Raw genomic sequence first — 22,747 nt, forward strand, 5'->3', positions numbered from 1 at the left:
GAAGGTGAAGAAGCAATGGGTGCCAGCCCTAGCAAGGAGAAGAAGCTCTTGGGCGCCGACCCTAGCAAGAAGAAACAAGGAGGAGCTAAAGGGATAGGGGGCGCCGACCCTAGGAGAAGAAACAAGGGAAATCTTATGTTTAGCCGCCCCCTCTCCTCCCCTTTTATAGCTTTGCCACCTTAGGAAGTTTAGGGAAAAAATAACAGAATTAACAGAATTTTATTGGATAACAAAATTAACAGAATTCTGTTGGATAACAGAATTAACAGAAATTCTATTGGGTGGATACGAGATTTTATCTAGAGGCTACAACAGGGACCTAGAGGAGGAATTGTTTTAGGCCTCCTGATGGGCTTGGGCTTCCTGTGTTCGGCCCGAACACCCAACTCAAGTCCATCAATAATAACTCATACCACTAAAAGGTTATTATTAAACTACCGCACCAATCCCATATTATAATATGGGCTCCTTCTTATTATGAGTGCATTAATCTCCCTGTGTTTAAGATATCGTATGTCCGTTAATTAAATGAGTTACTGACAACTCAATTAATTAACTTCTAATTCCAAGAGTAGTACCACTCATCTTTATTATCATGCCGGACTAAGTCCACCTGCAGGATTTACATGATAATCCTTTTGAGCTCCTCAAGGGGACATCATCAGCCTAAATAATTAGAACACAGATTCCTTCTATAATCAACAACACACCATATAAATAGCACTATCTCCCAACTCATCGGGCCTATTGATTTAACGAAACTGATAACATGATCTTCTGTGTAGCACCACACACTATATTATCTACAATATAAATTAAGTAGACATCTACATTAACATATATAAGAAATATAAAATGTAAATATTTGACCAATATAATTCTTATTTTAAAATATTTCAAAATAGATATTCATACAAAAGCTAGACTTAATAGTATGCATTCCAATAGTTTCTACTCCTTTTGCTCGGAGATCTGCTCTTTGTATATTTTTAATTGACAGGATGTGATTCAAAGCTAAAATGATGCATATTTGATGGTGGAGCAAGAAGTGGAGAAAAGAGACTCGCACTAATCGTGCTCATCATCACGAGCGGATCTCCTATGCAGTAAATACGAAGAAATGGAGGAAAATGAACAACAAAGCAAACACGGCCATGCCCGCGAAAACCTCAACGTGAACTTCCAAGCCATATTTTCTATCTGGATAGTTTTACAGATTAAAAGTAAAATGGACATAACCTTCAGATCAGATTGACCCATGGGTCGTGCCACCTACCAAAATGAAGATAACTTTAAGATCTACAACTTTGCTTCAATGTATACAGAATGATTCCTTCTCTAGGCCATTTTAAATAGCACAGACGTGCCTCCTAACTGGTGCCACGCTGAGTGATTTACCTAAACTGTAGATCAAACTTTGAACCATCATAACTTTTGACTCAGATGGAGTTATGGATCGGTCCATCCACCAAATTAAAGATAATTTAATGCTCTACAATTTTGGTTCAGGGTATAATTTAAAAAATTGGGTTTATTGTTGGGTTGCAAGGGTGCAAACATAGTCCCACATCTAAAACACATAAAAAAGATCATGAGTTTAAAAGGATGAAAAGTATCTCCATTGGCATGAGGCCTTTTGGGGAGAGCCCAAGAATATCATGAGGGCTTAGGCCCAAAGTGGACAATATCATGTCATTGTGGAGATATTTTAATTTCATACGTACTAACAAGTGGTATCAGAGCGAGGTCGCTCTTCACCGGACTAACCGACGGAAGAGCCATGATCTAGATCTAACCATGTGGGTTGAACCTTAAACAAAAGAAGTGGGTGCTCCTGTGTCTAAATCAAGAGGACCAGACACCAGGCAGAAAGTCCTAGTTGCGATTAGGTAGGAAATCCTAGTAGGTCGGGTGGACCGAGGGGCAGGAAGTCCTAGTTGCGACTAGGCAGGAAGTCTTAGTAGGTCGGGTGGACCAAAGGGCAGAAAGTCCTGATGGGTCAAGGATTCGGACATCAAACGGAGACTTTCCGTTTGAAGGGGGCCTGTGGTCCTTTGTTTGAGGGGGGATTGTTGGGTTGTAAGGGTGCAAACATAGTCCTACATCTAAAACATATGAAAAAGATCATGGGTTTAAAAGGATGGAAAGTATCTCCATTGGCATGAGGCCTTTTGGGGAGAGCCCAAGAATTAAACCATGAGAGCTTAGGCCCAAAAGTGGACAATATCATGTCATTGTGGAGATATCTTAATTCCATAGGTACTAACATTTCTTGGGCGCGTTGAGGCGGAGCCCTATAAACCAGGGAATATCTTGGCAGTTTTGGGAAGTTGAGTTTTTTTTCAACCGTTCCGTAAAATACATCCATGTCATTCCATGAAACACGGCTGTGCCAATAAAAATTTTGCTCCAAACTTCTCGATCGTGCCATGAGACAAGGCCATGTCACTCCGACTTCCAAAAGGATTCTCGAGCTTCAAGCATAAGTCCTCCCCTCTCTTGTGGATGGCGATTTTCTTGCATCTTCTTGTTGTAGTATTCTTGCAATGATGAGTAGATCTATGAGTTTAGAAGGTAGGATGAACATTAATATAATGATAGTGATATAAAAACTAGTTCATGTTATTTTTCCCTATTCTATGAAGTGTTTATACTTGTTTCACGTATTGTGTGCCTTAAACGTGTTTGATAATATGTTTGTGTGAGCGCATGTACATGATTATGAGGGATAGATTACGGTGTAGGGAGATCTTAGGATCGTATGACCGGGGCGCCTTGTGACAGGAGGTAAACCTTAACCGGACTTTCAGAAGTGATCCTTACATGGTAGTAAACTCCCATAAGGGATAGCTAATGGTTGGTGGCCACTAGGACAAGGTCCTTAATAGGGGTACTCGGTGACAGAGGGTATGACGTTTGGATCGTATGACCGAGGCGCCCTGTGACATAGGGTAAACCTTAACAGGACTTTCTGGCATCACCTTTACTGGAGGGCCACCACACTAGGACTTCAAGGTCAAATGCCAACGTAGCCTGACGAGGTCAAGTTGGTATCTTAGTTAGAATCCCTACAAGGTAGTAAACATGGAGAGTAAGAGAATAAACATGGATTAAGGACGTTACCTAGCATTGATGTGAAATCGAAATCCTAGACTTATCTCAACCATCTCGATCCCATTAATCCCCAAGCCAATCTCTCTCTCTACCATATCCACATATTCGATTCCCTTAAAGTCTAGATAACTAGCCTTATGACATCACTATAGCTATCAACAGTCCCTGTGGATTCGATACTTTTTATTATTTGACGACGACCCGTATACTTGCGGGAGCTATCAAGTTTTTGGCGCCGTTGCCGGGGACTGTTGCTATTAGCTTTAGTAACTAGCAATTTTAATTACTCTAGACTTCGAAAAATAAAAAAAAATTAAATATAGAAAACCCAAAATATTTTTTCCTTTTGAGGACTAAATGGATGCTCATACAAATCGATTACTCCAATTAGAAAACTTAAGATTAGCTGTGTTGTATGCTGATGATTATTGTGCGTTTTGTGGTGCTGATTGTCATGTGATTAAAACTTGTCCAATGTTATTAGACCCTGCCTACCAATGGGGTGGAGAAAAACATGGATGCATCCCTACCTATGATGAATGGGTATTATTACAGTCCATTTGTGATATCTGTTCAAAAATAGGGCATTCAAGTGAAAATTGCAGCAAGAATATTTCAAATTCTAAACATGAATATGTAATCAACCAGCATGATAATGATTATGACACTAATTCGTTAATTGAAGATGATAACTTGGTTATGTCTACTAGTATGGTTGATGGTCTTGCTAAGGATATGTTTGAAAATTTACTCTATCCTGCTATTGATGATGTTGTGGAAGGATATGTAGGGACTCGTACTATGGTGACAAGGTCCCAAGAATCATTTCCTTTTGTTCCACTACTACTCGACGTTATGGATAATGCAGGATTAGGAGTCGTTGAAAAAGTTGGTGTAGGGACTTGCGCATTAGAGGCCAAGCCCCAAGAATCACTTCTTTTAGTTGATCCTCCACCCGCACCAAAGCGCACCCTACCCTCAAATATGTTTGATGACTTACTAAACTTTGTGATTGGTAAAGATACTATTTCTTTTGGTATACCTATGTTTACCAATCTATCTTTTCTCAAGCATATTTGTGGTAGGAAATCTTTTGATTATAATTCTCATACAAATTTTTCACAGCTATTATATGGGATTGCTAGTAGTAACCATTTGTTTATGAGCATATTTAATGATATGCTCAGGACCCTCAACCGTAGGGTTCTGAAGTATCTTACACCTCCATGGTCGAGGTTTAAATAATACAAATAAAGGTCAAGCTAAAGACCTTAAACAAGCGCTTCTTGGGAGGCAACCCAAGTTTCTTTCCTTGTTTCCATTTTGGGTTCTTTCTTTATTTTCTTTTATGCTTTATTTTATTTTCTAACCCACAAACCCTCTACTTACTTTTTCTTGTTATATCTTCTTTTGAAGGTTTCATTGATATGGAGAAGTGTGCTTACCTTGAAAAGAGGGAATAAATAACTAAAAGACCTGAACATCTTTTGAGCTTCATTTGGTAATTTCTTTCCAATAATATTTCTTCTCCATTAATATTTTTGTTTTCATTGAGACATAGAAAAATGTAAGTCTGGGGGGATGTACATATTTTGGGTTCTTAGTTAGATTTAGTTATATTTCTTTTGGTTTCTTCGTGCATAATAAATTTTTTCGGCTAGTGGCATCACTTATCATATCATTGATGGTTTGTCTTCTTGCAAAAATGCTAGCACGCTTATTTTAGATTTCATTGATTTGATATTTGGAGCTAGTATGTTTGGTGATCTAGTTTTTCCTATCCTTAGTAGCATGAAGTGAGCTATGTTTTTATTGAAAGAATTTGAGTTTTGGCCTAGTTTTAGGATCTCTCTACACTATGCCTAGGTTTGATAGTAGAAAGTCTGAAATTAGTCATGATTCATAGAACCATTAGTACTTGTGCTTTTAAGGTGATCTCTCAACTACATTTTGGTTACTGGATAAACTCGGATCATGGAAGCTCACTTAGAAAAATCTAGATCCCAAAATAATAAGTCTATTTTGGTTGCAACGCCTTCTTATGTTCACAATACTTGTTTCAAAAAAAGAGGGGATAAAAAATAGTGTCGTGAGTGGAAACTGATTAGATACCCCTTTGAGATCGGTAAGGGTTACTAGGAAAATATCTATCATGTTTCTCTTGATATCGAGTATTCCTTTGAGACCTTGTGTAGATGGTGCCAGTGTACATCATTTTTGAGAGGGATGAACCATGCGAGTGGCAGGTAAGTGTCTATCGCCAAAAGCATAAGGAAAAATGGTTAGATGACGACTTGACTTTGATTAAGATTCGACACTTTAAAACTCATGGCCACATTTTACACTGAGCACGGAGAACTAACTCTTAGGCCACATTTAAGTAATTTTGATATCTAGCTCACCAATGATACTATATGATAGGATTGGTAGTGATTCACTAGGGATTATGATACTCCATTCTTTCAATTCATGAATCTAGATGTAGGTTTTTGCTTGGGGACAAGCAAAAGTTTAAGTCTGGGGGTGTGATGAACGTAGGTTATATATGATTTTTAACCTTGTTTAATGCTCATCTATTTGTAATTCATTGCATATGATCTACTTTATCATATCTTATTCCTTTATTATTACTTTCTACTTCTTTTACTCGGAGATCTGCTCTTTGTATGTTTTTGATTGACAGGATGTGATTTGAAGGTTAAACGATGCATTATTGATGGTGGAGCAAGGAGTGGAGAAAAGAGACTCGCACTGGCCGTGCTCATCATCACAGGTGGGTTTCCTACACAGTAAACACGAAGAAAAATGGAGGAAAAAGAACAACAAAGCAGTCAAGGTCGTGCCCCAAGGCACGGCCATGTCGGCCATGTCACATGGCCATGTGTGAGACCAGTTTGGGGTCGTGCCTACCAGGCACAGCTGTGCCTGCGAAAGCTTCAAGGCGAACTTCGAAGCGGCAGGCCTATATATACTTCTTTTTCTTGTGGATGGCGATTTTCTTGCATTTTTGTTGTAGTCTTCTTGCAATATAGTAGATCTATGAGTTTAGGAGATAGGATGAACATTAATGTAATGATGGTGATGTAAAAATTATTTCATGTTATTTTTTCCTATTCTATGAAGTATTTAATAATATGTTTGTGTGAGCACATATACATGATTATAAGGGGTAGATTACAGTATAAGGAAATCTTATGATCGTATGACCAGTGCGCCTTGTGACAGGAGGTAAACTTTAACCGGACTTTCCGAAGTGATCCTTACATGGTGGTAAATTCCCATAAGGGATAGCTAATGGTTGGTGGCCACTAGGACAAGGTCCTTAATAGGGGTACTCGGTGACAGAGGATATGACGTTTGGATCGTATGACCGGGGCGCCCTATGACAGAGGGTAAACCTTAACCGGACTTTCTGGCGTCACCTTTACTGGAGGGCCACCATACTAGGACTTCAAGGTCAAATGTCAACGTAGCCTGACGAAGTCAAGTTGGTATTTTTGTTAGAATCCCTACAAGGTGGTAAACATGGAAAGTAAGGGAGTAAACATGGATTAGGGACATTACCTAGCACTGATGTGAAACCAAAATCCTAGACTTATCCATCTCAACCCATTAATCCCCAAGTCAATCTCTCTCTACCATATCCACATATTCGCTTCCCTTAAAGTCTAGATAACTAGCCTTGTGACATCACTATAGCTATCAACAGTCCCTGTGAATTCGATACTTTTTATTACTTGACGACGACCGTATACTTGCGGGAGCTATCACTCTCCCTAATATAGTTCAATTATTATGATAGTGTTTGTTTTTGACCATGAACATGCTTGGTTATGTGAGAGGTTCTAAAAATTGTATCTTTCAATTCTCTTCGATACAACCTCACTTCTCTCACACATAGGTGATCTTTGCTTGAAAACATAAGGATCATTAAAAATCATGTGCTTATCCTTCATACCTCACGAGTGTCACTGTTTCATCACAGGAATAAACATTAGGTAATTCCCCATAGTGATCTACCAAGTCAGTGCAGTTAGATTGTCTCATTAAACTCAATTCTTACTATCTCCTATCATCATAGGTTTGGTTTCCATGCACCAACTTATTCCAAAGGCTTAAGTCTCATTCCTCTCGATGAGCTTGTAACTAATTCTCTGTTTAAACCTTTAATTAGTGGATCCACCATATTATCTTTGACTTTACATAGTCAACAGTGATAACACTAGTTAAGAGTAGTTGTCTAATGGTATTGTGTTTACGACGTATATGTCTAGACTTACCATTATTTAGATAGTTTTGTGCCCATCTAATAGCCAATTAGCTATCATAAATCGCTGGCACAGGCTTTGGCCAATTGGAAATATCTTCTGAGAAATGACATAGTTATTCAACCTCTTGACCACACTTGTCAAGGTCTTCAAACTCAGATTCCATCGTAAATCTGATTTTCTATTAAGAAGATCTCCACTACTGTTTCGGGTTTGAACCTATCAGGTTCACCTCTTAGACCGTAATTCAAAAGTTCATCTCTAGTCCCCCTTTCGAGCCAAATTGGCCTCTCGATTTTCCTTAGTTCTTGCATTCCGAGGATTTGTGACCAATCTAATCACATTAGCAATATGCCATGAGTGCACAGTGCATTCGGGCTTGGACCGCCAGCATAGCCAACAATGGTCCATGTCCCAAGTCGTACAACGGACTAGCTAAAGTCATTATGCATACGACCAAAGTGTGTCCATGCTTGGACCACCAACACAACCAGCAACGATCCATGTCTCTAGTGGTGTAACGTACTAGCTAGAGTCATTCTGCATCCAACCAAAGCATTCTGTCCACCCCGCCCCCCCCCCCCCCCCACACACACACACAATTCCTTAATTATTCTCTTCGTGTTATACACATTATACAACGAATCGGCAAGATAATTGAGGATATAGCTTCGGCAAGGAACGCAGATTGGTTCTATGCATCCACAACACTATCAACTTGGACATCACCGTCACCTAAGATGGCTTAAGAGGTTCCTCTGTCAAGAACTGAGCCAAATTAAGCATGGTTGGACAAAAAATCATCTTCTGTTGTCACCGCTTGAAGCAAGGTTTAAAATTTCGAACCGTGTCGAGGTTTCGGTCTTGGACCGAAACGATACGGTTTCGGTATCATACCGTGCCGATATAGTTTCAATATTTTTTAAATATAAAATATATTAATTAAAAATAAAAAAATTAATCTAAATATTTAAAAATAATAATAATAAAATAATTATATATATTAAATTAATGGGATAGTTTTATTAGATTTTAATTAAACCTAGTTAAATTATTCCAATCATAGTTAGGAGTTGATTAAAATTATTAACTTATGTATTTATTAAAACCTAAGTTAAATTCATCGCCCGCCTTTGATGTCGTTCCGTGTGATCACAAGAACGAGCGGCCCGCGCGACCGCGATCACGCGCAGCCCGCGCGACGCTTCTGGAGGCATCAATCGGCTCAAGCAACAGCTCCTGTCGCCCATGTCGTGCGAGAACATGCGGCCCGCACGACCGCCACGTGCTACCCACGCGACACTTCCGGAGGCGTCATCGAACCCGAGCGATGCCTTCGGACAGTGTTCCGGTCGGAACCACCCATGCCGGTGCCGATCTATTGGTGGAACGAGATGTTTCACCCATATCGAGCGAAATGGGTCGAGATTTTAATCCATGGTTTGAAGTTCAACCTAGTGAACTTCACTAACTTCTCCCCATGGCTGACTGGAATATCCGTTGTATCAGTTCGTATTAGAACTCTAGATCTCATGGATGGTCGTCGTAATCAAGGTCGTGATAGGTAGGTTCCAATTGAGGAAGTCTTACACCATGGTCAGCACCCAAAACGAGATACTTGAAGATCTACAAAGGCAAGTCGCAAAGTTATCCCAACATTTAGTGGCGCAAAATCTTAAAGGTTGTAAGTTTCTTTATCTTAATTCAGATTCCACTTTTACAAAATCTTTTCACAACCGCGAGAATCATAGTCGAGATGAACTATACATAGATATCGGATTTCCAATTGAACTTCTTGAGAAAGATGTGGACGATAAGATTGAAATAGTCGGTGATCCAATTTATGACGATAACAAAGTAGGTGAAGTTGTCGATGAAGTTGATGACAACATGCTATAGGTTTCGAATACTGAGAATTCCCCTTATAGAGGCACCATTAGCCGAAAAGTTGAAGGTAAAGAGCTTTCATGTTTAAGTTTTGTTCAAAACGATAACGAGCAGTACGTTTGGGAGTCGCAGGCAAGGGGGTCTTTTACAGTTACCCAGGATACAATGGCACAAAGCTTGCTTGTTAATTCTGTCAATGAGGTCCCAACTTTGGTTAGTAACCTCTTGCCTCATTTAATTGATGTTGTCATCCCTCCTGTTTCATACTATACAGTAAACATGACCCAACAACACTTAGGGCTGAATTTGACCGAACTGATCTATACTTTCTCATGGATTATTGATTTTTAGAAAGGCAAAGAATTGGAAACAACAGAACAATTACTACTTAAATGTTATTTGTTTTCACTTTGTTGGAGTGTAGTCTCAACAAATTTCCCAGATTCAAGAGACACATGGCTTCATGGGCATAATTGAAAGGATCTCGATACGGTAGATGTTAAGTCCTTCCTGAGCTTTAGTCTTATTATGGTGATTGAAGGCACTGATATTGATGAGGATGTTGATATTTTTGGAGTCATTTACAATATTCTTACTCATATTCATTCTAAGCAGTTAGAAATTTCATAGATACAGAGTTTGGATTTACTTAGGAATAATGCATGGATTTCACTTGTGCTTGTGCTTCTTAATGCTAGTCTTTTAAAATGCTCCAGGGAAAATAATGATGATCAACATTCTTGGCTAATCAATCTGCATATGTTGGATTGTTACATGTTAAGGAAAGGATAATTTCTAAGATTTTTCAAGGGAGCAATGATATACAACCCATTAAGATATTGTCATCTATTCTAAAGACAGTTGCAAATCCTTCACAAAGCTATCATATTCACCCTTGATCATAAACGACCTTTTGGAGATGTGTTCTCTCCACTTTTATTGGTTACACACACCTTACTGGTAAAGTTGAAGAAAAAAATTCTTTTGGATAAGAGCGGTTGCAATCTTTCAGACTTGGAGTCTTTATATGGACTTTTACCAAAACTGGATTGTGGAAGCATAAAAAATATTATCATGATGAACTTATTGCACGGCTTTCCATCAAAGTTAGATCATTATGACGGTGCTCTTCATTCTTGTGTTCTTGCTATAAAAGGGATAATATGTTTCTTGGATTTCTATGTTAAGATCAAAGATGCAAGAGGTGAAATAGGAAGTGATGTCATTTGTGAGCTGCTTGAGACAATAACTACAGTGAAATGTAATAGATTATTCGAATGCATTCATGGAAAGTGTGATACTATTTGTGATAGTCTGATTGATCAGAATGGACTTTCTAGTTATCAAGATCTATTTGTCTTGAAACAGTTGGAATATCTTGAGAAACGGTGCCTCAAAGACTTGATCAAGAAGCACTTTGAGTTCCTCGGCTTCTACCACACGATCACTCGAGACCGATTTGAGGAGCTCAACATGGACCCATTCAGGAAATGCATGGAGCCGGTGGAGAAGTGCTTGAGGGACGCAAAGATGGACAAGAGCAGCGTCATGATGTCGTGTTCCTCGATGGATCGACGAAGATTCCCAAAGCCTAGCAACTATTAGTAGATTTTGCTTAATGTCAGATGGTCTTCCTCCTAGGCTACCACCTGATACTTCTGGCAACGCTTCTGATGATGATATGATCAACAATTCGCAGGCGAATTTTCTCCACCTTAGGGAGAATAATGCAGGAACAGAAGTCTTTTTACTATTTTATCAAGTTAGGTTTTAGGGATATTTTCGTCTTTTGCAAGGTTAGGGTTTGAGTATATTTAAACTATTTGTTTAGTTATTTTGAGACAATTTTGCTAATTAATAATATTTTTACCGTCTTCTTCTTCAAGAAGCGACGAATGTTTTTCCTAATTCCTAGTATACTTTAATAGAATCAACAGATTTTTGAAGATTTCTTTTGGTATTCGTGCGCGAATCAGCAGATTCAATAGTTATCCGCTGCATCACCGAGTAGATTGAGTGTCGAGCTGTAGTGTGGGTCGACTATCGAGTGGCTTGAGTAAGCTGAGTAGGCTGAGTGTCGAGCTGCCGATTGGATTGAAATGTCGAGTGCCTGAGCGCTGAGTTGACGAGGGCTAAGGCTGAGCGCCGAGTGGGAATCTAATATTGAGTTCTGTCGAAGCCTGTGTTAGACACAGTTTTCTTAAAACAAATTCGTCCTCTCCGAAGGTGCTTCGAGGTTACGTTGGACAACTATTTCCCAAGATTCGACATAACAACAATCGCAACCAAGCACTAGTTGTTCGTGGCAAATAAACTTGTACCCGAACTCTATCATAGGGAAGCGGAAAAAGAGTTGTCAAATGGATTGCTCGGCAGAGAGGTGGAGAAGGTGGGAAATGAAGTTGGATGGAATATTACTCTAACTACTTTCATCTATTGGTTTTCTTTTCTTCCGTTATTTTCCCAAGTTAGGAGCCTCTCATGGCAACATTAAATCTGCTAATTAATGGCCGAATAAAGGCCATATACTGTCTTTGCCTGCTTGGATTGAAATGCCAGCTATCCAAACAACTACGAATTTGCTATTAATGTTCGTCCGTTTAGCAATTAATGCATATGTTACACACTTAAGCAGACAGGAAAATTAGTCCATGTGGTAAAACGTTGGTTGATCTGCTTGGGCAATTTTTGCCTCGATCGGTCCCACATTCGATCCACACAAATCGCGCTCGCACACGAGTCAATTGGATCTAATGCAATTCGGGCCCTGGATCTATACACACACCCTACAGGCGCACGCATGAGAGAGAGTCTCTCGCCCATACGTGTTCACAACACCAAAGGTTGTGATTCAATATAAGTTAGCCTTCATGCCATTACACTCCTAATATGGAACTAAATTCCCAAACATATTGGAGTTCCTTTTCCATCCATCATCATTCACATTTTCCAACAATAAGTTTATGCATTATCTTCTTGACACTGACTCATGGATGTGCAGGCAAACTTGTTTGGACACCTAAGTTCAACATGTGGGGTGACTCAATTTAATTAGAAATATAACAAATTCAAGATCTATTGCTACATAGGATACCATGTTAAGTTCGACTAGCTAATCACTTATCCCCAAGCTCAAGTGGTTGGGAAGGTGACCGATCTGAACTTCTAAACTCTTAATATTGAGCTTGTTTTGTCTCAGCATTTAGTTGTTTGCGGTTTTTTCGGAAATCAGATTTCACTAATTTACACAATGAGGAAAAAGAAATCCTAGAAGGTTATTTAGTCCCAATGACGAAACAACTTTTTAATGTTTTTTTTATGTAAGTAGCATAGTTACATACCAGAATGTCTCTGTGTAAAGCTTCTACCTATTTCAGAAAATCCACATCTTCCAGCGAGAATGTCCATGATAACATTAGCAAGTTGTGATACTAACTGCAAAGGTTCAATCCTTGTCATCATGAGGTCCCTAGCTCTTCTAACTGTATTACCGGTGTCAGAAGATAAAGCCAAATCAAGCAAACTGAGCAACTCATCATCAGAAACAACTCCTATCTGTAGATAAGCAATTTATTAGAACTTTGAATATTCTATCAAACGAGCTTAGAAGAAAATTCAATCAAATACTTGTACTACTGTACAATTTGCAAAAGGAGAAAGTTTTGAAAGGCTATGACGAAGGAGAACAACTGACAACTTACAAGCTCATTCACCAAAGATAAAGTTATTCTCTTTCCAAGTAATGCAAGCTGATCGAGCAATGTTTCTGCATCTCGAAGAGAGCCATTTGATTTTGTAGCAATGAAGCCTAAAGCATCCATGTCAAATTGCAATTCCTCTTCTATGCTTATTTTTTCCAATTTGCAAACTATATCAGCTTCCTTTATCTTTGGGAAATAGTATCTTTGACACTTGGATAGGTAACTGCGAGGCAATGAATCAATGTCGGAGGAAATCAAAATATATAGAGCATGTCCAAGTTTCTCATCAAGGCATTTAGAAATGGCTGCCCATGCTTCCTCTCTCAAGGATTGACACTCATCTATTATGAAAACCTCATAACGAGATGTACATGTACTCTTGAAAAGGGACTTAAACCTCTCTTTGTGATTTATTTTAGTAGCATCAAGCTCTTTGACATTTCTACTTCTTCCAGAGAATAGGAATACACATTCTTGGCAAAACCCACATGGCCTATCTTGATCCTCAGATACACAATTCAAAGCAGCAGCGAAAATCCTTGCAGTTGAAGACTTACCATTTCCCTGAGGACCATGAAAAAGATACAGTGGAGCAATCTTTCTTTTCATAATGGCATGCAAAAGAGACTCCGATACTACATTTTGTCCAACCAACTCACTGAAGGACTTCGGCCTATATTTCTGACTTAAACTTCTTGGATTTTGTGGGTATGATGTAATATTCTTACAACCTGTATCCGTCTGTTCAGCAGATAGCAAAGGCATTTCCTGTTCTTCATCATCTGAATAAAAATTCCGACCCGTGTACTTTGGTGTTCCTAACCAACAGTAGCTGATTCCGCATCCACTAAAATGTGAATCAACGACATCGTTGGATTTGGACTGTGATCCCACAGTTGCACTGCCCATGGTACATTGTCTTGAACCAGTAGTATGAGCTTCATTTGCTGACATACATGGACTTCCAGACAAACTCACCAGAGAAGGTTGTTTCCCCAAATTTTTATAAAGAGATTTATTTCCTGTTGCAGTATTCCTGTCAGCCAAGTCAAATAGTGGCTCTCTATAGGAATTCAGTTCCTCTTCTACATGGGTCACGGAATGCTGAATGCTTCTCCGATCCAATGTTTTACGTGCATGATTCCTGTATTTCTTTTGAGTCAATTTGACTGTCGGTGGTTTGGATCCTCGAATTCTCACTGCATAGGGTTTTTCAGGGATGATTTCAGGAAAAGGTATAGTAGAGCTAAAATTTGAACCAGAGATGCTAATAATATCATCATTTTCATCTCCCAAACAACAATTCCTCGTCTTAATAGACTTGTGTTTATTGTTATTCCTCTCCGAAAGAGAAGCATTTGAAGAATTGGCCATCAGGTTCAAGTTTTCTATCACTGCAGTGAATTTACTCAGGGAGTTGGTCGATGGATCTCTCAGGGACCTTACTCTCTTTAGGGCCACTAGAGTTTTTGAAAGAGGAATGTCAACTGAATGCCGCGGAGCCTCAGTCATCCTTGTGAATGCTGTTGATTCAACCTACTAAAATCCACGAAAATCGAAGAAAACAAGTTTCATGTTCCGTTTGTGAATTAGAAGGATTCAGGGAAAACAGCAATTTAGCAAAAGTAACAATGACCTGCTGTTTCTCAATAAGTTAATTGGAAATCAATTGGAAACAATCATTACATCAAACTACTGAAGTGCCCCAAGCCAATCATCAGGTGCTGCATGACAACCAACGCAGAAAATGACTGCACAAATCAATTGATAGAGCTTAACGTGAACAAGATGAAGTTACACTTGAACGTTCACTGGCAATCGAAGCAGATAAACAAGCACATAAGCATTATCTCGCATAAAGAAGCTAAAAAAAAAAAGATAAGAAAATGAAAAGAAAAAAAAACCTTAACTTTTGCTCTAAAAGAGTATGCAGAGTTGCAGACGTGAAACTAAGAAACTGGGTGAAATCATGAATGGGGAAACGATGGGAACCCAACGTAGGACCGTACTCTCCCACCATTCCCCTTCACCAAAAAGCACAAACATCTCCCATAAAATCCCCTAAAAGCCCTCCATTTTCCATACAAGTAACTAGGGGAAAAGGTAGTTATCATCATCCGCCACCCAAAGAATCCTCTCCTTTCAGCTTCAAAAAGGCAGGAGGCAATGGAGTTGCACTAGAGCAAACAAACTCACCAGCCACAACTGAAGCCTCAAGAGTAAACCCATTGCTCCCGTGCTCCAAAGATCCGACCCCAGCCGTCCTCGAGCTCCCTCCACTGCACTGCCCGCGCTCAACTCATGGCAGCGGCAACCAAAGAAACGCCGAGGGAAAACAATGTGGGGGCGTGTGCGCATGTGTCAGACAGTGAAAGAGAGAGAGAGAGAGAGAGAGGGAGGGAGGAATCAGTCACTCAGTCACTGTGAGAGCGCGATGGCAGAGCCGTAGATATGAGGATACAGGGGATGGAATCTTGGCTTGGCTGCCTCGGGAACACTCAGCAGTGATGGCATTCTCGTAAATAGCTGCATGGCCAGGAGCAGAGCACCTCCTCCTCTTCCGTCGTAAAAGCCAACAACAGTTCGAAGGAGGACTGAGAAGAGGAAGGCAGTCGAGCCGAGAGAGCACGCTGACAAGGAGCAACGGCAGAGATTGAACTCGGCTCGGAATCCTGGGATCCTCCACGGTGTGGATGCGCATTAACTACGGCGGCCTCGAAAGGCCCGTTTAATTTGCTCTCCCATTGTCGTCTTGTCCATTGTCGTCGCCCGTTCCCTGTCGTGGCATGTTTCGGAGGGTTGCAGATGCCATCCACGTGCCTCCTACTATCTTAATCTCATTGTAAGCCTGCGGTTCCAGTTCAGACAATCCAGTTCAGAGATGGATTAACGTGAATTAGTGATTTGTGAGTTGAAGCCGGGTGCAGAGACAGAGGTGCAGCGGCGTTGCAATAACGCCGGCCGGCCATTCATTCTGTTTATGGACGTCCAACTATCGAGTGCAGTAAATGTGAAGTAAATGCGAAGATTTAGCGCTACTGCCAAGGATCACGTGAGACGTCGACGGAGAAGGGAATTAATTGGGGCTAACGAAAGGGCAGTGCATGCGAGTAGTTGCCTCCGCATTGTACGGATTATATTCAATGGATGATAAATCTAGACTGTAGGGGTCAGATGACTGTCTATAAAAATCGAGTATTTGTTATGTGCCCATGCCAACAAATATAGTTGAGTTAGTTATGACGTAATAAAATTATAGAAGAAGACAATGGTTCGAATCCTGATAAAATCAGGCAATACTCTTCTGCGTCATGATCAACTGTAATTTCTCGATTTAACTCCTCACAGATAGTCATGGAACCAACCGTATTGGCATAGGTGCCGGATTCCACCTTTTGCAAAAGAGTAGGTGTTATGCCTGCCCATGCCAACAACCACCTTCTTACACCCTCGAAAATTGTGATTAATTGAATCGAATTGAATTGAGCAAGAAGTCAAGTAAAAGTGTTTATCTAAAATGAACTCGTGAGTTGAGTTGTAGAAAATACTGAATGTTCTCTAAATCTATTGATATACCTTGCAATTTTGTTCTTCATAGACAATAATACTATATGGATAACACAACAGATGAAACCAACACATAAATACAACGAAGTGAAAAACAAGTCAAAATCAAGAAACAACATGTCAAAATCTCTAAACAACTTCTAAGTAAAGTTGAAACTAACTATAATATCAAAAAATGTATATGTGCTCACAAAACTAGAAGCTAAAGAAGCAGATAATAAGTCAAATGAGTAAGTGGGTAATCAAAATAGATGTGTATAAATTTAATCTTATTTAAAAATCAACAAAGTACAATTTCTTATTACAATTTCAAGTTCTTCCTTATATTCTCAATTTATATGTATAATTGTGCTATCTTGCATGACACACAATGCGTGACTATACGTCTGTAGGATTTTTTTTCATTCTTTTTTGTTTTTTTACTAGCAATTAAGCTATTTAAAATTTTTCTTTTAGGATTTAGATAAAAAAATTAAAATAAAAAAAAATTGATCATGGCATGTACGAGATAAGGAGTGTGGGATAATAACTTGACACATGTCGTGAATACTTAAATTTTTTTTATTTTAAATTTTTTTTGTACTTAATATATAACTCAACTCATAAATTTAAAGGTAAAACCCTAAATGGCTTAACCGCAGACTAAAAAAATAATTAAAAAAATCCTGCAGATGCACAGTCACGCACTATGTGTCACGCAGGATATCATGAATAAAATATATATATATATATACACACATACATATGCTTTATGACACAGTCGTGCACCATGTGTAAGACTTAAGAACACATATATAACATATGATATGAAGAAAAATTCTAATTCTAATATACAAATGCTAAATGATTATATTAGAATTAGAATTTATCATTTATATAATCATTTAGCATTTGTATATTAAAATTAGAATTTATCTTCATATCATATGTTATCATCAATTAAGATAAATTCTTAAGTCTTACTATTTAATCAATATGCATACAAATCATCCATAGTATAATATCAATATGGGTAAATGCCATAAAGCATATGTGTATCAACATATATAAATATCATCGATAGTCTAAATCATAGATCAATGGTTTAAATCAGTCCCGACGAACATAGCTAAGTTGGTATTCAGGTAATAGATTATCATCAATTGTCTAAATCAGATAAATCAACTAAAAAGTAATAATTGGAGTTAGTATCATCAAAGTGTAAAACATTATCTGATGTATGGTCTAACAACTCCCTCGTCGATAGAATGCATAATAAGCACTGACTGCGTACCAACACACTACCATAATAATATATAGGTGGTCAGGTACTTTGGACCGCAGGCAAACACTCTATCATAATAACATTTGGGCGGTCTAATACTCTCGTATTAGGCTAAACTCATAGTTTTCACTTTTAAAATTTTATTTTATCCATTTATCATAATTATTCAATTTTTATATATTATCGGTCAATCTGAAAATTCGATCAACCTAAGTTAACATCATATGAAGTATATTCATTCATTTAAGTATCATTATGGGGTTCACAAGTAAAAATGGTAAACTAAAAAGCTACAAGTATCAACAAGACAAAGTACCAATAGTAAGGAAGTCGAGTAAATATAAAGATAGGTATCAACAGAAGAGTAAGTCAGAATATCTATTTTAATTTTTAAAACAATCGTTCTCATCTTAATCCTCATACGAACCCACATGTGAATAGGAAATAGCATCAATTATTTATCCTCCGATGGTTTAATTATTTTAAATTCATTTCATTATTTTAAATATCATTTTCAATCTTTTTTGAAAATTTTTATACAAGTATATATATATAATCCATTTCTTTATTTATTCATGCATAAGGAAATGTACGAGTGAAAAGATAGAATTTATCCATTTTTATATACAACAAAATGCTTCGAGTTTTGGTAAATCATCGTGCTCCACTCAAACTCATATCTACAAATTGTTGGTGTAGGGAGCACCAGATGATCGAACCTTAGTTTTGATAATGACAAAAGGTTCAAGTTAAGTGTGTGGTGTTTACTAATGAGCTGATCTAAGTGTGCAGGTAGCACAGGAAAATCCTAATTCAGGCTAGGCATAGGCAAGTCCTAGTGGAGACTAGATTAGTAGTGAAGTTCTGGCTGGAGGCTAAGCAGACCTAACTTGGAGGGTTAGGTGGGAAGTCTTGGTCTGGAGGACTATGCAGGAAGACTTTGCTGATCAAGTGCATCAGGTGGAAGTCTAGGCAGGTCAGGTGGACCAGATATCTAGCAGTGGAAGTCTAGACAGGTTAGGTAGACCAGATATCTAGCAGTGGAAGTCTAGGCAGATCAGGTGGACCAGATGTCTACCAGAAAATCCTTGGGGGTCGAAGATCGAGGCTAAGCAGAAGTCCAACAAGTCTGGAGGACTTGGTTGACAAACAGGTAAATTCTCCCAAGTGGAGTGGGTGAGGGTGCGTTCCCGGTAAGGGGAATAGTAGACATCAACTTGACCCAGGATTTCACTGGAAATCCAAAGTCAAAACCAAAACAGTTAATAAACTGTTTAACTTTCCTATTATATTTTATCTTTTTGCTAACTTGTAATGTAGGAAAGGAGGGACTGGAACTTTGTATTCTGGGCGCCCTTATCTAGATCCAATCGACCGGACTCCAAGCGCTTGGATAAGGTTCCAGGCAACTGGACATCAGCGGAACGGGGCCAGTGAAGTAGTGAGGTGGCAGAGTCCCAATGGTCGGGACACCTCAGCTTTCAGGCGCTCGGATTGGTTCCAGGCGCCCTAGATCTTGATAAAGCATTGCGGAGTCAAGATTCATCCAGAACCTTCACGTTAGCATAGAGGCGCCCGGAAAGGGATACAGGTGCCTGGATATGCTAAGTCAGTAGCGCCGATGGTGGATCGGCGGACAACGTGGAGGTGCCTGGAAAGGCTTCTGGCGCTCGAAAAGCCTAATGAAAGAGCCTCAAAGGAGACCCCTTGAGAGCATATCATTCAACACTCAAGCGACGACCATCTGCACACGAAGTATCAACTAGAAACGTTGTCATAATGCTGAAAAGTTACACAAGAAGTCAACATCGATCTTCACTCTATCAGTAACTTTATTTTACACTTAATTTTATAAGGACGGTATCGTTGTTACCGATTCTACTTTTTATAATCGCTAACTCCCTTTCGTAAGAGGGGAGTTATATAGTTGATTGGCTGTCGAAAATAATCGTTTGATCATGAGCCTTGGAATAGCAGCCTGTGGTTGTGAACTAAGTAAATATCGGTGTGTTTTTTCTTTGCGTCTTTCATTATTCCGCTGCATTTTATGCTTCTCTGATCGCAAAGATTTATGAGTATTTTATAAAATTTGAAAATGTTATGAAAGCGCTATTTATCCCCCTCTAGCGCTTTCAACGATCCTACAATTGGTATCAGAGCAAGGGAGGCTCGAACATAGTGCAACCATTGGTCGAGCAAGTTTTTTAATTTTTTATATTTTTTAATTCATTTTATTTTCTCTTATACTACTAATCCAAGATCAAGTCTTAGTGCATTTCAGTTTTTTTGTTGTGTGAGAGATTTAAATGGCCCATCAGGAAGGATACAACACTGCAAGGTCATCTCTATTCTCTGGGGAGTTTATCTACTAGAAGAATAGAATGGAGTACCTGTTAGTGTCAGCCCTTAGTGCCAATCATGAGATGATTGTTTAGGGAACACATGTATCATATTCATTAATAAAGGCAAGGTTTGGTTATTATATTTATTTCTTATATGTGCTATATGAATAAATATAATAGTGTCCTTGAGTAGTAGGTTCTTGTCTATAGCATATCAATTGGTTGAATTGATAGTCAGAGTCTGTAGACATATATAGAACACTACTCTTAACTATTCCTAATCGAACATTAATATGCAAGGACAATATTAATGTGTTGAGACTAGCATGTAGGTCAATTGATGACTTAATCTCATAAGTCATGGATATGTGATATCACGTTGACACATGGGTACATATTAGAGACTATGTACTGAATTGACCCGCCATGAGAATGTTTCATGGATCGTTATATGAGTGTCATAAACATTCTCATGTGACTATTGGTATAAATAGTCCTTAGACCTGAAGTCACTACAGTTCCCTACATAATGAGTTGTATACTTTAGCTTCGTCAAACGTCACCTGTAACAGGGTGACTATAAAGGCGATCACTGGGTATGCAATAAGTTATGTGGAGGGATGTGAGTGATGTAGATGGGATCTATCCCTTCCATATGACGGAAGTGATATCTATGGGTCCCTTGATAGAGTAGGACTGCAAAAATGTATGATCATGCTCGAATAAGTCAATATGAGATATTGAGCTTATTTGATTGAGTAGTCTACTTGGAGATCAAGAAATATATGATTGATACGAGTATGACACGGTCTATGCCTCATTGATCAATCTAGATATCAAGGATAGAAGGACTGAATCATACAAGATAGTAGTCACGGAAGGTTATGTCGGATCTCGACATTCTTGTCACTTGGGCAGCAATGATGTATTGCTAGATATCGCTCATTGCTTATGTCTCTAAAATGATTTTAAAGACATTGCCAACGTTACGAGAACCTATTGGATCACACATTTAGAACATGTGATTTGGAAATGGTTCATGTAATGAATCATTGGGTCATTGGATTGAGTCTAATATAGATTAGACTTATTGAGTGGGACTCAAGGCAGACTCATTGAATTAGACTCGGGTTGGACTCAAGTCAATTCAGATTGAATGAGACTCGAGTTGGACTCAAGTCAATTCGGATTGAATAAGACTCGAGTTGGACTCAGGTCAATTCGGATTGAGTGAGACTCGAGTTGGACTCAAGTCAATTCGGATCCATTAAGAGGGAATCATGATGGGATTAATGAGGTTTAATTCCATGGAATACCAAAAACCAAAACCCTTGATATTCCATGGTGATATATAAAAGGGGTGAGAGGCTTTTCTTCTTCTCTTGAATGATTGTATCTTCTTCCTCTTCTCTTCTACCTTTGGCCGAACCATACTTTGTGGCTAGCACCGCAATTTGATTCCTCTCCATCTCGGTGTTCGTGTGGATACCGTGAGGCGCGAATACACTGATCGCGCTGAGATCCGCTAACCTTTGAAGGTAAAAGTTGCTGTCGAGATTGCGAAGGCCTCGCATCGAAGGTAACCTCGATTCCAGTAGATATAATAATAAAACAAGTATGATTTTTTCACATGGATCTTCTGGAGGGATCCTTTTTCCGCTGCATTTATGCGGCTAAAATTATTTTTTTTAGCGCATATAGATCCCTATAGTACCACCTAAAGACTCAGGTGGACATGTGGATCGTTATTCAAACGGGATTTACAATCTCGATCGATAATGACGACCTTCCACAGTCTTGCGATAAATGGGATGTGGCCACCAAGAGGAAAATTGAAGTCGACACTAAGGCAACCCAAACATTACAATGTGGGTTGACCAAGAAAGAATTAAACAGAATCAGTCCGTTCATCAGCATGAAAGACCTATGAACTTCACGAAGGAATGTCCGACACGAAGGTCAACAAGCGTGATCTCCTCACCAACAACTGTACAACATCATGATGATGGAAGGAGAATCCACGAGTGGATTGCACGCACGCATCCAAGATCTGTTGAATAGGCTTTATGCAATTGGACAACTCGTTGAAAATCAGGATGTAATCAGGTACGCTCTGAAAGCGTTCCTTAGGAATACTTTGTGGCCATCTATGATTAATGCTTACAAGGTCTTTAGGGACCTTTCAAAAATTAAACTTGATGAGTTATTTTTCGAATTTGAGTTACATGAGTAGACTAACACCATTACAATTTCATAGCTGCTATAATGTGCCTTTAAGATGTATACAAGAAATATAAAAGAGATAATAATAAAAATAGTATAGTAGAAGATAGTTAATAATTATATATATATGTATAAAAGTTAAAGTGGGGCATCATCTTGATTAAAAAAAAAATCACTCTTTTTATCGTCGCATTAATGCTTTTACGTGGTTCGTGCTCCTAATTGCTCCTAATTCTATCACTCTCGCATTCCACCGTAACATCTTCTCCTTTAAAGACAAAATAAAGAACATATAAAAATTTAGGAGTTAAAAAAAATTGATGGAAAAGTTGAGTTTATAAAATGAAAAAATTAGAAACTTTTAGTGGCTAAATCTGAGGT

At 38.7% G+C, this 22,747-nt stretch overlaps 1 protein-coding gene across 1 annotated transcript; it reads right to left on the reverse strand.

Moving 5' to 3' along the window:
• Window positions 1–12,602: 12,602 nt before the first annotated feature.
• LOC141845417 (protein STICHEL-like 2) lies at window positions 12,603–14,482 on the reverse strand. Its single transcript, XM_074733475.1, has 2 exons — window positions 12,971–14,482; window positions 12,603–12,824 (listed from the first exon to the last, which is right to left on the reverse strand). The coding sequence occupies exons 1-2, from the start codon at window positions 14,480–14,482 to the stop codon at window positions 12,603–12,605; spliced, it is 1,734 nt and encodes a 577-aa protein (XP_074589576.1).
• Window positions 14,483–22,747: the final 8,265 nt, after the last annotated feature.

This window comes from Curcuma longa, chromosome 14, assembly GCF_044706935.1.
Source record: "Curcuma longa cultivar G26 ecotype Majalengka, Jawa Barat chromosome 14, ITB_CL_G26_1.1, whole genome shotgun sequence".
Classification (NCBI taxonomy): Eukaryota; Viridiplantae; Streptophyta; class Magnoliopsida; order Zingiberales; family Zingiberaceae; genus Curcuma; species Curcuma longa.

What these genes read in the sequence shown, in the direction of transcription:
- LOC141845417 (XM_074733475.1), bottom strand. Translation starts at nt 14,482, where the DNA reads ATGACTGAGGCTCCGCGGCATTCAGTTGACATTCCTCTTTCAAAAACT. An exon ending in TATCTTTGGTGAATGAGCTT is followed by an intron (nt 12,825 to 12,970) that starts GTAAGTTGTCAG and finishes GCTTATCTACAG; the next exon opens with ATAGGAGTTGTTTCTGATGA.